The 15,343-nt window shown below is 43.4% G+C and overlaps 2 protein-coding genes across 4 annotated transcripts in view; one reads left to right on the top strand and one right to left on the bottom strand.

The window, feature by feature from the left end:
* The window catches only part of LOC142894141 (F-box/WD repeat-containing protein 7-like), a 17,858-nt gene extending 16,583 nt beyond the window's left edge, over nucleotides 1-1,275 (top strand). For all 3 annotated transcript variants that reach the window (XM_076035322.1, XM_076035321.1, XM_076035323.1), the window contains one exon: nucleotides 1-1,275. This exon is cut by the window's left edge and continues 146 nt beyond it. The gene's annotated coding sequence lies outside the window, so the exon portion shown is untranslated.
* A 1,605-nt stretch (nucleotides 1,276-2,880) lies between these two features.
* Nucleotides 2,881-15,343, bottom strand: LOC142894317 (basement membrane-specific heparan sulfate proteoglycan core protein-like). The gene is made up of 6 exons (XM_076035582.1): nucleotides 14,817-15,343; nucleotides 14,475-14,720; nucleotides 13,665-13,883; nucleotides 7,173-7,547; nucleotides 3,333-3,593; nucleotides 2,881-3,269 (listed from the first exon to the last, which is right to left on the bottom strand). The coding sequence occupies exons 1-6, from the start codon at nucleotides 15,124-15,126 to the stop codon at nucleotides 3,100-3,102; spliced, it is 1,581 nt and encodes a 526-aa protein (XP_075891697.1). The 5' UTR covers nucleotides 15,127-15,343; the 3' UTR covers nucleotides 2,881-3,099.

Raw genomic sequence — 15,343 nt, 5'->3', positions numbered from 1 at the left:
CCAGGCTGGTCCAGGCTGGTCCAGGCTGGTCCAAGGTTGGTCCAAGGTTGGTCCAGGCTGGACCAGGCTGGTCCAGGCCAGTCCAAGGTTGGTCCAGGCTGGTCCAAGCTGGTCCAAGGCTGGTCCAGGCTGGTCCAGGCTGGTCCAAGGCTGGTCCAGGCTGGTCCAAGCTGGTCCAAGGCTGGTCCAGGCTGGTCCAAGGTTGGTCCAAGGTTGGTCCAGGCTGGTCCAAGGCTGGCCCAGTCTGGACCAGCCTGGACCACCGTCTGTGTGTTGAATGTAAAGATAAGTGTTGTTGAGGAAATGGTCTTGATGGCTGAATGTTTCTGATGCAGACTAATGGGCCGGCGGGCAGTGGCTTGACTCGCGCTGCTCTACCAATGAGGAGCTCGCTCTTAAAGTTGCCCCTGAGCGTCCAAATTGTGAAGTTCACGAGCAGTCAGTGGACTGTGGAGCGGCAGACAGGCGGAAATGTGAAGCTGGCGTTGTTGGTCGAGAAAAGTGACGGCCATCAGTCACATCACTGTTCTCGATGGCCTGCGAGCTGCTCGAGGTGTTTCTGACCTTCCGCACTATATGACATATATATGACATATATATGACTATATGTAACAAGTGACGTCTCAAAATCCATTCTGTTGCTGATAAAACTTCCTTATATAATTAAAAAACTATCTAATTTACTGCACACCAGGCTGTTACCGGTTAAATCTAATCTGCCGACATGGGAAACGTGTCTCCCTGAGTAAAGTGTTGTTAAAAGGTGTGTTGGATGGAAAGCTGACTCGTGAACCAGGTTGCCCCTTTTTGGCCATGTTCTCAGACTTCTGCTCCTTGTTGTGAAATTATTATCAATCAGATGAGGTGGCAAAGGTTCCTCAGACTGACAGTGTGGAGTGCTGTCTGAATCTTCACATCAACAATCGTTGCAGCATGACTATCAACAATTAAGACATTTTGCACAATTTCTATTTTTTTTCTGGTCAGCCTTTTCCTCTCCAGTTGTCATCGCTTTACTTCCTCTCTCGTGAGCGCTCAAGAAATGAAAACCTGATATCAGAAGACGCTGGAAGCTGTTGCCAAGCAATGCGTCCCGCCAATAAGCAGAGGCAACACCTGGTTGTATTTGATCACTGCGAAGAAGATGAGATTCATGGTGTAGAAACTGTAAATACAGAGATAATGTATATAAAAGAAAACTTTTTATAAGAGATGGTGATTATGTTGGGCGGGGCATGTGGTTACCCATCAATAAACATGAGATTTTCAAAAGCAGCAAGTTTGATTCTTTTTTTCGGAAGTGATCAAGAAGTAATCACCCAATTGTGAAACAACATTCCACTGATCTATTGGCACCAGTACCAACAGCATCACTGCCTGTGCCAGTTGTACTCTGATGTCAAAAATTAAATAGCAATAAAAGTTAAACCCCTACAAGGAGTCACTAAACAAAATCAACTGTCTGTAAATCCAGCCACTGCAGACCTGCAGCTGACAGAGCTGGAGTGTGTTCCAGAACAGGACTAGGATCAGATCCAGGACCAAGATAACATGAACCATTCTGCTTTCTTCAGACACTTCATCCATCTTCATCACTGAAAACAGTCTTCAGTGATGAAGACTGTCTTGTGAGAGGCGACTGTCACTCCCAACACAGAGGTCACAGGATCAAAATCCACCATCAGCCTGTTTGTTTTTTTCACTACATCTTCTAATGGACTCAGTTCACAAGGCTGCCTGGAGCCTTTGCAGAGTCAAGGCTTCCATGATAATGGGGAATGGGTCACTATATGCTTGTTCCAAACCAACCTTTTTAGTCCGCTACTCAAATGTATTGTTGTTCTGTTTTTTGTTTTGTTCTGTTTTCGTTCTTCATTGTCCCAGCTGTGACAGATAAAAGAGTGCGTGTGTCATTCTGCAGTGTTGTGTGCGGTACTTGTAGATACAATCTCACTTGTTAAAATCAAAAATCTGCTGTGTTTATATTATGTTTCACATTGTTATTGCAGCATTATCCAGATATTCTTTTTTTCCCAGAAAAAAATGTGGCTATGATGGAGGTTGCCGAGTACAGATTGTAACAACTTAAAAAAAAAAACAACATTTCACATTCAACATTGGTGGACATTGATGAAACTATTACAGAATTCATTGACTTGGAGAGCCAATGAATTGAGAGCCTGCTGTCCGAGGAAGAATGTGCTGTTTTGGATTTTTGCCGTCGTTCTACTGCTACTACTGCTCTTCCAAAAGTTACTACCAGGTAGGTCCTGCATATAAACCCTATAGGTTGCACATGTTGTAAAGGCAGAGAAGGAAGGGAAAAAAAAACAAAAATAAAATGAAACAACACCAAACAATGTTTTGTAATTTTATAGCAAAAATTTAGTTTTCAGATTGGATTACTTTTGGGAAAGAAAGAGGGTGGTACACACAAAACAATCAATACTTTTAAATGTATTTTCTTCATGAACATAAAAATAACTTAAATTTAATGAAAAGCAACACTTTTAAAGACATCAAAATAGAAGCAAGACATGAATAAATGTTTAAATGTGACACGCTTGGCTGACAGTGATTTCTACCAAAGTTTCTACTACAAGTTAGGTGCTGTGTAAAAGCTCACAGGTTCTGCTTACAGGCTTACAGGTACAAAGCACAAAGCACATTGTCTTGTCTTCATTTGCGTTTTCTACTTCCTTATATCGTGCCACTCCTTGCTTTCCGCTGGGCTGTTAAAGATCAAACAAACAGCGAGGGGTCTGTTATCCTACTTAAACACACACACACACACACACACACACACACACACACACACACACACACACACACACACACACACACATCTATCTATCTATCTATAATTTTAATCGGCATCCAATTTTTAAATCTAATCCCTGGTTTACCCATCCCAACCCTACCCTAATCCTAACCCTAATCCCCAACCCAAACCACCCAGATCTCCTCTCCATGACCGCCCTCCGTGTTCTTTTGCTTCAGCTTGTCTCTTTAGCACACGCCCATTTTACAGTAAAGTGGCAGTCACTGGCAACTAGTGCACCAAGCCAACAAAAGACCAGAGAGTTAAAAGTCAGTGTGTTAGTTTTTGGGAGGGTCTTGTGAAGCTCTCTTACCTTTGTTCCACTTGCAGTGCACATAGACACACAGTATGGATATGATACTGAAGAGAGCCACCAGCAGTACAGTGCAGACCAGCCTTGGCAGGGACATGATGACCACAGGAGGGCGACTGGTGGACAATGGCCCAGCTAGAGACAACCATCAAACGGGTTAGACTGGAAACATGCAAAACTCTCAGTTTCATGCATTACCTCTAACAGTCAACCAGCTCACAGGTGACTTCCCTGCCTTTGGGTGCTCACAGCCGTAGAAGCCTGCGTCCAACTTGGACACACTCCTCAGGATTCTCTCCCCGGTTGGCTCCGTGCCAATGAAAACATCATCTTTGTAGAACATGGCCTCAAATGCTGTTGAGGGAGTGGCAGAATGGTTTTCCAGGTAGACACAGCGGAGAGTAACTGTGTCTCCTGCTGTAACAGGAAGTGAAGACATCTCAAGGATCACTGAGTCAGCTGAAAGACACAGAAAACCGGAGAGAGCCAGAGGTCTGATTTGGTTTCCAATTGCCAATACAGAGATCAGAGTTCATTCATAGCATTCCCCTTCACCTGGAAAAGTAAACCAGCCAAAAGTCAACCACAAAAATACTTGGTGGAATTGTCACATGTTTTAATTCAGCCTCTAACTGATGCATCAAAAGCTTACGTATTTGGCCAGTTCTGCCTTTCAAATCAAATCAAATCAAATCAAATCAAATCAAATATATTACCACCAGGAGGTGCAGGTGGGGCTAAAGCAGGGGTGTCAAACTCATTTTGGTTCATGGGCCACATAGAGGAAAATCTATTCCCAAGTGGGCCGAACCGGTAAAATCATGGTATGGTAATGATAACGTCAAAATAACAGCAACTAACTACTAATAACTAATTTGCATAATTGATCATTTGCACTTGATCGCAACGTAACAACACCAGGAAAAATCGCTTGTCGAGTTGTCGCTAGTTGTTTTTCACAAAGAAAATGGGGAGAATAGCGACTTTTTGGGGGGAGAAAGTCGCCAAGTTGGCAACACTGCTCTGCATCAGCTTTGTCTGTTTCCACAGAGACATCGTGAGGCAATGAGGGCAGCCAATAGGAGGCGTGAGTGGCTGTACTTGTGGGGATTTGCTCAGCCCCTGTATTGAGTTTGTTTGCGAAACAGAAACGATATTGCGACACCAAGTGGACACATTTAGAACAGCACTTTCTTTCACTGATAAATTGCAGTTTTTATATTTTTTCAAAATGGTCTCGCGGTCTCGCGGCCTGATCCGGCCCGCAGGCCGTATGTTTGACACCCCTGGGCTAAAGGCTTGAGACTCTCTATGACCTTTTCTCAGAACTGAAGAAGCAATTCAGAAGGGAGGGGCAACGTGTTCAAGATCGCAAGAACTAGTCCAGTTGCCGCAACTTAACCCTTCCACACTAAAACAGAAAGGAAAATAAATTAATATTTGCTATTAGGCAGCTTGAAGAGTGGAATTTAATTGTCTCAAACAGAACGTTTGGATGGAAAACCACAGAGCCAATTTCTAAATTGTTTCTTTTCAGTTTCCTCGATGCACTCTGTGGACATCAAATCAGGTAAGTGTGTTGCGCTGCTTTCTCACTTTACATTACTGCTCTGCATACCAAAAATATAATTTCCGATCCAGTCGCATCAGTGTCTTATCTTTGGCAGGAGATAGTGTCATATGTATAATGACCATTTGAGCACCTTCAATATGTTTCAACACTGATAGAACAGCCCTTTTTCCCAATGGATGATTTTTTTCCTTAATGATCAACAAGGAATCAAAGTGTGGTGATTATTCAAGAAAACAAAAACAGTATGAATTGGGCTTGGTTACGTCACTGCTAAGTAATAATTGACATTCAAGCTAGCATATTGATCCACCATCACTGACAATAAAAAAGTGCACACTGACGCCTCTAAAGACTCTCTTGGTGTGGTGCTAGCGCAGGATGACGAAGGCTGTGAGAGGGGGGATAGCCTCTCCGCCAGCCAGGCCCTCACACACACGCAGAAGAGTTCGTCCACCTTCGACCGGGAGATGTGGGCTGTAGTGTGGGCAGTGCGTGAGTTCAAACACTATGCGGGAATGCCCACCGTCTCCATCATTACTGACCATTGTCCCCTGCTGGGCCTCAGGTGCATAGCCATTGATAGACCCTACTGGACGGAGAAGTCGGTGGGTGTTGGAGTTGGACCCGTTTAACTTAAATGGTCGACAAGGACGGTTCCTGCCATAAAAATGCTGACGTACTGTCCCGCCAGCCTGTGCCCCCTGACTCAGTCGAACCAGGTGCCCACTCAGTCGAACTGTGCGGTGTGTCCTCACTGGAGACACCAGACCACCCCTGTCGACAGATCGGGCTCATACAGAACAAGTTCCGGTCTATTCACTCTGTGGCAGTAGAGCTGCATTGCTGTCATTACAGCGTGAAGACCCTGACATAAGTACTGTGTTGGCTTGGTTGGAGCAGCCCATGGTGCGGCGACCTCACAGACTCCCCAGAGATTCCTCTGCCAGCTTGGGGAAGCGATGGACTGAGTTTCACCGTCTGTCTGTAAGCGGGGGACTGCTGTGTTGCACAGCTTTGCCGGAACCCATGGGGGGGAAGCAAACTCAGGTGGTGGTTCCACGCAGCCAATGTGCCGGAGCTCCTTCAGCAGTTGCATGGGGGGCCAGCCTCTGCACACTTTCATGCCCTTCATGCTGAGAGACATAAAGCAGTGGTGTGGGCAATGCAGGGCCTGTCGGACTCGCAAGAACCAGGTTCCCGGGCCGAGGTCTCCTATGGGGGCGTCCCAAGTTCGTTATCCTCTGCAGAGGGTGGCTGCAGACATCTTAGAGCTGCCGTTGACCTCTCGGGGGAAAACAGGCACATCTTAGTTGTGGAGGACTACTTCACTAAGTTTGTGGCCCTGTATGTTTTACCGAATCGCCGGGGCCGAGTGGTGCGGCTGCCGTCACATTTCCAGGACTTTGTCATGTTTTGACGCCATTGTATTCTGTTTTGGGCTATGCAGAGGACGTTTGCTATTGTTACAAAAAAAGAAAAAAAAGAAAAAGAGACATAAAAAATGTGGAAAGAGTATGTTGCTGTTTTGTTATAAATGCTCAGGGTGCTTTGTTTGTCAAATGTTTGGTTATTATGTGTATAGCCAGAATTTTATTTTTTTACATGAGGTTTTTCTATGTGTGTTTATGTGTGTGTGTGTGTGTGTGTTTGAGGGGGTGGAAGGGTGTAACTGTATCTGTGTTATCTGCATGAAAGGAGGTGTGTCCGTCAGAGTTGCGGTAGGGCAGAAATCAGTCAAGTTTTACCACGGTTGTAGAGCGACTATCCAAAGGACCAGGAGAAAAACAAATATAGTCTCAGAGAGGCTAAGTAAAGGGGAAAAAACACCTGCCGGACGCGCTGATGAATGAAGTCACGGCTCCGGAGACAAGTTGCCATTGTAGATTTATTGCATGGTGTTTGAGTGACAAAAAATGAAGGTTCAAACAAAAATAAGGCCAAGCAAAGTAAAGCGGCCGGTCAGCAAAAGTCGGACATCCCCTCCCTCACCCTCTCAGTTCATTCAAAAAAGCTGCCAGGTGAAGAGCAGCTGATGTTCGCTTCTGCCGATGTCCCACCCACACCACGTGATGCATAACCCAGCGTATGACAAATAACCCATAATATAAAAACATCCTGTGAAACAACAGACGAACTACAAACAACATTAGCTGGCACATACAACGGTTGTGCAGCACGTGTTCTCTCGCTGTCAGAAGAAAATAAAGAGAGAAGCAAAAATACTGTTGGACCTGCGACCTCGTCTCCTGTCCCGTTTATTGTTTTCTTACAACCACATAGTATAGGCGAACCCAGGGGCCTGCTGCTTCGCAGATGGGCCCTATTGGGTCCCGGGTCCTGGGGCAACCGCCCACTCAGCCCCCCCCTAATGCTCTGCCAGTGGTTCTTTCTAAGTTTACATTACTGCCATGCTTCATTAGTTTAGTACAAAAACATATAAAAACACAAAAGCACAAACTGTGTACCTGCCACCATGATGTTGGCCGTGTTGCTGCACCCGCCCTGGTCAGACTGGCACATGTACACCCCAGTGTCGGATGGCATGACGTCAAAGATTGTGCAGCTGCCTGCAAGGCATGGGTCCGGTGTCTGGGAGGAGTTGATTTTTCTCAGAGTCCAACCGCTGTGGTTGGCTGTGGCCGCACAGGTCAGAGAGATACTATCGTACTGGAAGAACTGGGATTTGTCCGGCTGGATGCTCAGTGTGGCAGCTAAGAATTGAGTATAGATACAGGCAGTCACAAAAATCGGCCTTGGTGCAATGTCCACCAGTTCTCCAGTGTTATCAGTGGCTGTTCTTTGGAAGGAAGGTTTTAGTGTGATAACCAAATAGTCCAAAGCTTGGATACACCTCACTGGTTTTTTCTTTCATTTTAATGACTATTAACATTGTAGTTTTCTCAGTTCAGTTATTTTCTAACACACAAAGATTTATGTAGTAAACAAAAAGTTGTGCAATAACTGGAACACATTTATATTTTAGATTCTTCAAAATAGCTACCCTTAAAATAAAATACAGTATATTTAGAATTATTTAACAATTAAACAACAATTCCATATATCTTGCTCTTATCTTTAATGTCTTCAGTATGTATCTACAATGTCAAAAGTAGTAGAGATAAAGAAAAGAAGAAAGAAGAGAGAAAGAAAGATGTGTCCACACTTTAGACTGGCAGTGTTTGTATAATTAGCATTTGAGCATCCGCAGTATGGTTCAACACTGACAGAACAAAACAGCCCTGATTCTGCCAAGTCAAGATGTTTTTTTTCCCCTTAGCTATCATAGAAATAAAACAAATTCAAATTAGAGTGATTATTCAAGATAGAAAAACAATAGAAAAACAAAACTCAGCATTAGCTAGGCCTGGTTACATCTATCTCAGCATACCTATCCAACTTAATTTACATGCATTAAAAAAAAACTGATTAGAACAATTTAATAGACTACATCACATGAAATATGACATGTAATAATTAGAAATATAAAAAATGCTGATGATTTTTATAATACATTATGTAACACCACATAACACCATGCACAATGAACTAATTTCCATGGTGTGTTAGTGCAGACTCACTTTTCACTTGTTTATTTGCAGCGAGTGCTGCTCAAACCCACATCCTGAACTTAAGAGTTGGTCTGACTTAACCGGAACAGCACAAAGCCATGCCCTAACCCTGAGCAAAGAAAAGGTTGAGAGAAAAAACTCAGTCTATTATTCAACAGTGTGAATATTTGCCAGGTTTTCTTTCCTATAAGCTGCTGAATTTTTTTTTTTTTTTTAATGAATAATTGTTATTTCATTTTTTTTTAAATATACTTAATATCTAATTTTTTCATGCAAGACTTAAATTTGGGTTAAGTTGTCATTATGTTGTCACATTTACTTATTTAGTTAGTTAGTTAGTTAAAAGGGAAAGCACATGTTATTGAACATCACATGTAAATATGTCAGAATAAAGCCATAGGCTAGTTTCTATCTGTAGTCCCTTGGCAGGTTTATGTTTACAGCAGACTAAACAAAACCCAACAAAGTGAAAGCACAAATTTGGATACAGGAGGGAAAAGGAAAATAAAACAAGTAATCCAAATATAGATATAGATAGATAAATACAGATATACAGTACATATAGATACAAACAGACTTTGGACCAACCTCTTTGTTTGTGTTTTGCTATGTTTAAAATGATCTGTTTCTTTTGCAGGAGATTGGCTGAACTGCAGTGAGCAGGTGCAGGCAGAAGCTGGAAAGTCGGTGGTCCTGCCCTGCATTGCAGTGCCCCAGCAGGCTTTAAGAACGGTGCATTGGAAAAAGGGAAAAGAGACAGTTTGTCATCATAAGACAAGATCGACAGACCCTGAGCTTCCCTCTTTAAAAACACCTTTTGCTCAGGAAACTGTTCTATGAAATTCTCTGAAGTGAAACAGTCTGACAATGGAACATACACATGCATTGTCAGTTTCAACAAAAGTCATACACAGCGTGACATACATGGATGCTCTGTAACCCTCCTTGGTAAGTAGTTAATTGTTTTTGTATTGCCAATTGCGCCTATTGAAAGACGAAAAATTGTTTTTATTCATCTTATTTTTCTTTAACAGTCACCTCTCCTCCGCATTCTACGACGCCTCCTCATCCTGTTTCACTGGGAGCACACAATGGTAAAAAAAAAAAAAAAAGTTCACAAATCGCTAACGTTGTTCCTCTGCTGTCCTGCCTTGCCACCTCATACTATTAGCAAAGGGATGAGTGATAGTGAGCTCCATATTCTCTCTCTGAAAGACGTAGACATTAAACATGGTTTCTTCAAATCACTTTTTACCACAAGTTTTGTTTGCAAGAGTATTTTCTAGGTGATGTTGCCTTTGGCAATGACATTTTTCTTCTTATTTCTTTTGAAAAAGGTCAACAGGGTGGGATGCTGATGTGGAATGTGATTGTGATTGTGATTGTGATGGTTTGGATTGCAGTCGCTGTTTTTTGTCATTTCAAGGTATTCAACTCCAGTTCTATAATTTAATGTATTATAAAAGGATATTCATTTCATTACTCTAAAAATAATTTTATTTTATTTTGACTTACACAGCAATTACAGAGGAGAGGAGGGGGCAGCAGTCCAGAGGGCAGACGTGCCAGTGACGCTGAGTCCAGCTCGGACGAGGACATTGAGCAGAACGCTGTGCACAACTCTGATTCAGATGAGGCTCGGAGACCGTCAGCAGGCGCTTCTGCTCAGCAGCGGTTGACTAATGCTGTGTCTCAATCCAGGCTCTGCACCCTTGAGACCGAGTGTCCTCCGTCTGAAGGAAGCGTTCTTAGAGTTCCCAGCCTAGAAGGCCGGACCAAACCCCGCCTCCCCGGTCACCACTCGGGACGGTCTAGCCTTCGGCGTATTTCCTCGTTTCGTCACCGCCGTTCCCTCCGGCTGGCCAACCCCGGAAGTGACGTTTTATAGCATCAAGCTAACCATTGGTTCGCCATCTAACGATGCCGTTGGATGATCAAATAAATAAAATCCTACGTTAAAAACTGAATACTTTATGTGAAACTTCAATACTTAAATTTATATGTTGTGTCTTTACCAGTAAATGCCGCTAATTTCAGCTGACTTCCCAGGATCCTACGATGCTTTGCAGCAGCATGCAAGCAAAGCATCATGGGATACCCAAGTACGCGAAGGATAGTAGCGGTGCATCCTTGGAATCGGCTAAAACGAGTGCGTATTTCCGAGTACGCATTTTGAGCGTTCTAAGCACCCTTGGGAAGTGGGAGGAGCCTTCGCGCAGTGCGATGACGCAACTTCCTTTCAAAATGCGCACTTCAAGGACGCAGAACCTGAATTGAGACACAGCATATGTATACAACTCCCTCTACTTCTCCACTTCCAAAATGAATTTTACATCCTCCATCTTGACTTCACAATAAATTCTCTCTGCCTCTTCTCTCTCGCTCCTTCGTATGTTTGTGACACTCAAAAGCTGCGTCTTGTGCGAACCACTGGATTGGTTGACACGGGCGCCGAATGGAAGCGGTCTTCGCTTTGCGGCGCTTTGTGGCCCTTTGCGGCCCTTCCCCGTCTAGTGTGAACCGGGCATAATGAAGACACACGTTTGAATTCTGACCAACAACTGGATGATTTCCAAGTCCAACAGTGGGCGACTGTGGCTCAAGAGGTAGAGTGGATGGGCCAATGACAGAAAGGTTAGCGGTTCAAATCCCGCTCTGTGTCCTTGGGCAAGACACTTAGCCCACATTGCCTCGCATGAATGTGAGTGGAAGCTTGAGTGGTGGCAGGAGGGGCCGTTTGGTGCAGATTGGCTGCCAGGCTTCTGTCAGTCTGCCCCAGGGCATCTGTGGCTACACATGTAGCTTACCACCACCAGTGTCAATGAATAATGGGTTCAATGTACAGCGCTTCGGGTCCTTGAAAAGTGCTATGTAAATCCAATCCATTGCTATTATTAACAGTCTCCATAAGGATTTACATATATGTATTGTTGGATGGCCTTATTTTCTAGTGTTGCGCTGACGATCCGCGTGTTCCTTTAATGAAGAGTTTTAGGAGAAGAATGCTGATTTTATCTTTAGTATGCAAATACAGAATAAAAGTATACAGATGTTACGTGTCAAGCAGACAGCGTGTGTTTTTGTCTTCCCTCCCCCCGCCCCTTTGTGTTTTTCCTTTCAGGTGCTTGCCTGCGGGAGCAGGCCACGCCTCCTATTGGCCTCCCATCTTTCGAGCTGGCCTATCAGCACGGAGGCTACCTGATAAAATGGAGGTCTGCGGCCTTCCAGTTCTCTTGCTCCTGCTGTTTGATTTGTTTGCTCAGACACATGCTTTTTCTTTGTCTGATTCGTTGTGGGAGGTTTGAGGGAGTAGGTAAGTTGGGGCACCCTATACACTTTGCATGCACGTAGTTGATTTGTTGTTATCCCACTTATTGGTTGTGCCACACTTGTACGTTTTTAGAGACCTTTTTTTAGATAAGCCAGTGAGGCATCTTGTTTATTTGTTTTTCTTTTGAGTTCAGCCAGGCAGGCCTACTTTTGTAATATTGATTTCATTTATTTAGGCACAGTCACCCTGTCCCATCCTCCCCCACCTTGTGTTCATTTATAACAATAAATCCTTTGTTCACTTTCATTGAGACTCGTTTGATTTCCTGATTGTCTCATGTTTGTCCACCAACTGGGTTCACCATGTGGACGTAACACAGAGCTCTGGGTGGAGTTCAAGCCTCATATCAACAAGTGCTATCAGGTCCTGAAGTCTGACGGACTCTTTGTCCCCCGGTCAGTCTTTTTAGATACGTCCTCCTCTGATTGGCTCTCTGGTCTCCGCATCCCAGCCTGATTGGATGTTGCCGCTGGCTTTGTTCCCAGATGCAGGCTGAGGTCCGAGGTTGAGATGCTCGGTAGAGAGATGCTGGATCCTCTCTTGGCCTGGTACTGCGGGTCACCTAAGGTCACTGTTTTACGATGGGCGGATTCCTGTGTCCTCTCTTAGGTATCATGTTACTCTGCACAGAATCTTGTAGTATGTTAAGCATAGATTGCCCATCTTTAGATTGATTTACATTGACTTATTTAAACATATCCATATCAATGATTATATAATTATGCATATTTATATCAGTGAGTATATAATTAGGCACAAGCATCAAGATTAAATGTAATATTACCTTCAGTATGTATATATTTATTTATTTATTTATTTATGTAAACTGTAAAAATCTTCCATCCTTGTCATCCATTTTAACAATACCTGCTTCTTCCTGAGCTCAGCGTCATGGTAGTGACATAGAGACAAACAAACACACCCAAGTAGTGTGTCTGTGTGTGTATTTTATGTGTGTAGTTTATCTATTGATGTTTTCATATCATGCCCAGCCAAATCTAAATTGTGAATGCTTTTTATAACAAGCTTTATTATTAGGTAATAACTCACATAACAAGGCACGTGTCTTCTGTAGCCACAACAGAGAGCAACCTCATTTAGAGGTCATTTCACAAAGTCTGTGTTCATATTGAAAAGATCACATAAGTGAAAGCCACAACTCATATGCGACAAACAACATGATCCAGTTCCATGCAAATATGGGTCCATAGCAGAGCAGAAAAGTTGCATCCTTCTGGATGTGACAGTCTGTGTGATCGCCAGTATAAGGTAGGATAATGGAGGATAATGAGATGTTTCCAAGTAAAATATATTTTCCTCAAAGACTTGATCCAAATGCTAAGATGCAAACACAGTTAAAACACATTTCATACAGGTTTTTCAAATAAATGCCCACTATAATTTCTTATTTCATTTTCTTTTTAAATTAATCCAGTGAATTGGTGAAAGAGGCTATTTTTTCTTCAGCTTTTTTGTACTTTTTAAAAATAAAATAACAAACTGAATCTGAGAGTTACTGTTTGTCTGTTATTATTCAGAAACCTATTTTTTCTTAATGTTCCAGTTAGTTGACATTTAGGTCACTCTTGTTAACGCCTTAGGGCCTTTTGTGGCTGTTTGGTTTTCACTTTGGGGAATCAACTCACCATACAGCGAATCCACACTTCCGTATGTCACTGTTTCCTGCCCCATTTTAGAATTTAGGTTAGAAAAAAGCAAGCACACATGAATTTATCAATAAGCAATAATGGAAACAAATACATATTTATTATTGGTGGATTTGTTTAAATACTGACAAACAAAGAAACCCTGAAAACAAATGACAGAGACACGTCTGTATGATGTAACCATCTATCTATCTATCTATCTATCTATCTATCTATCTATCTATCTATCTATCTATCTATCCATCTATCTATCTATCTATCCATCCATCTATCTATCCATCCATCTATCTATCTATCCATCTATCCATCTATCTATCCATCCATCTATCTATCTATCTATCTATCCATCTATCCATCTATCTATCCATCTATCCGTCTATCCATCTATCTATATATATATCTCACTAGAGTGTGAGCCAGCCCCTAATGGCTGCTGCCTTTGAGAAGGCTGACTCCCACCTCTCTTCCTGTCTCTGTATATGAATCCCAGCAGGATGGTGGACAGCAGGTAAGGAGCTGCCACCACCAAGTGACATGACAGCCTCAAGACAGGGAGTGAAGCCGAGGGGAGCCGTGGATGTGGCGCTGAAGGTGAAGTTGAGAGAGCAGCTGTGAAGATAAAGCAACATTATGTCCCCAAAGTTGACAAACACCCTCTCGCTGTGATAGACTTTCCCAATTTGGGATCAATAAAGTACGTCTCTTCTATCCCTTAATTAACCTCATAACATTTATATCTTCAATCCCAACTGCAACTCCATTATCTAAGTAGAAAGATAGCAGTAAAGCAAGTACAAGTAGTTTCCTCAACATGAGCTGACGTTAAATATTGATATTCAAATCTGTGCAGACAAACCATAGCTGGCATGTGCAAAAGAACAACCTATGTAGCCTACTGTTGTTGTTGTTTATTAATCCAGCCATTTATCCAGACTTCTTTTCATTTTTCCCAATTTTCTGTTTTGTGACTACAAATTTGGGGGGGGCATTTTCGAGCTTGGACCTCATCAATATATGTTTGAGAGAGCTCAAGCTGACAGATGCCGTGAGATTTAGGCAAAATTAGAGCAGAACTGAAATATTAGGTTTGGACTTAAATATACAAATAAACAAAGAAAGGCTCCAAAATGCAGTAATTAAAGGTGTGAACCACTGCCTGAGGGGAAAATATTTGTTTGGATGTTCTCTCCAAAGTGTCACCTTGTACAGCCAGCCAGCTGCTCTCAGACTCCTCGCCCCCCGCGGTGCTACACTTGTAGAGACCTTGGTCAGACTTGGAAGTGTGAGGGAACATCATCTCGCCGTCGGAACTGCTGTGGACTTTGCTTCCGTCTCTGTAAAAGTGGAACGTGCGGCCGGATGAGTGGAGCTTGTTCCTGCAGCGCAGGGTCACAGCAGCGCCTTCGGACACGGGCAGGGCAGGGCTCTCCAGGAGCACGCTCCGATCTGCAACACAACCACCACCTCCGGATGAATTTGGTTGGTCGGATTCACTCAAGGTACGAGACGAGTCCACTTCTTCCCCAGTTGCCGTACACGTACCAGTGACTGTGATGTTGGCGGCGTTGCTAGTTTGGCCACCCTCAGACTGACAGAAGTACACGCCGCTGTCGATCGGATAGGCATTTCTGATGACACAGGTGGAGTCGGTGGTGGGGCAGGGTCTGACACGGTCCTCGGACGTTTTTTTTTGGACCTTCCAGCCGCTGGTGGAGGGGTTCTGACCCTCGCAGCTCAGTGAGAGGGAGTCGTATCTGAAGAACTGTGACCTGTCGGGGCTCAGCCGGAGACAGGCTGCGACAGGATTAGGAAGGAACACACGCCAAGGACAGAGGAGAGTGACGCCCAACATGGTGAAAATTAAAGTCACGTTTGAATGTAAGCAAGGACATAAAGACAACTGGTTCTATAGGCACATTTAGCAGAATTAAAACAAATGTGAAGTGACTATGAGACGGTAAAAGATTTAAAGGGGTAAATTAAATGAATGAATACAGTGAGTGCAAAACATAAAAATGATGGACAAGAGGAAATACTGGCAAACACACAGACACAGACACAGACACACA

Source organism: Nelusetta ayraudi, unplaced genomic scaffold (assembly GCF_046127955.1).
Source record: "Nelusetta ayraudi isolate G7.1 ecotype Tasmania unplaced genomic scaffold, CSIRO-AGI_Nayr_v1 ptg000042l, whole genome shotgun sequence".
Lineage (NCBI taxonomy): Eukaryota > Metazoa > Chordata > Actinopteri > Tetraodontiformes > Monacanthidae > Nelusetta > Nelusetta ayraudi.
The sequence above is the reverse complement of the archived record's forward strand: the minus strand, read 5'-3'. Positions and strand labels throughout refer to the sequence as shown.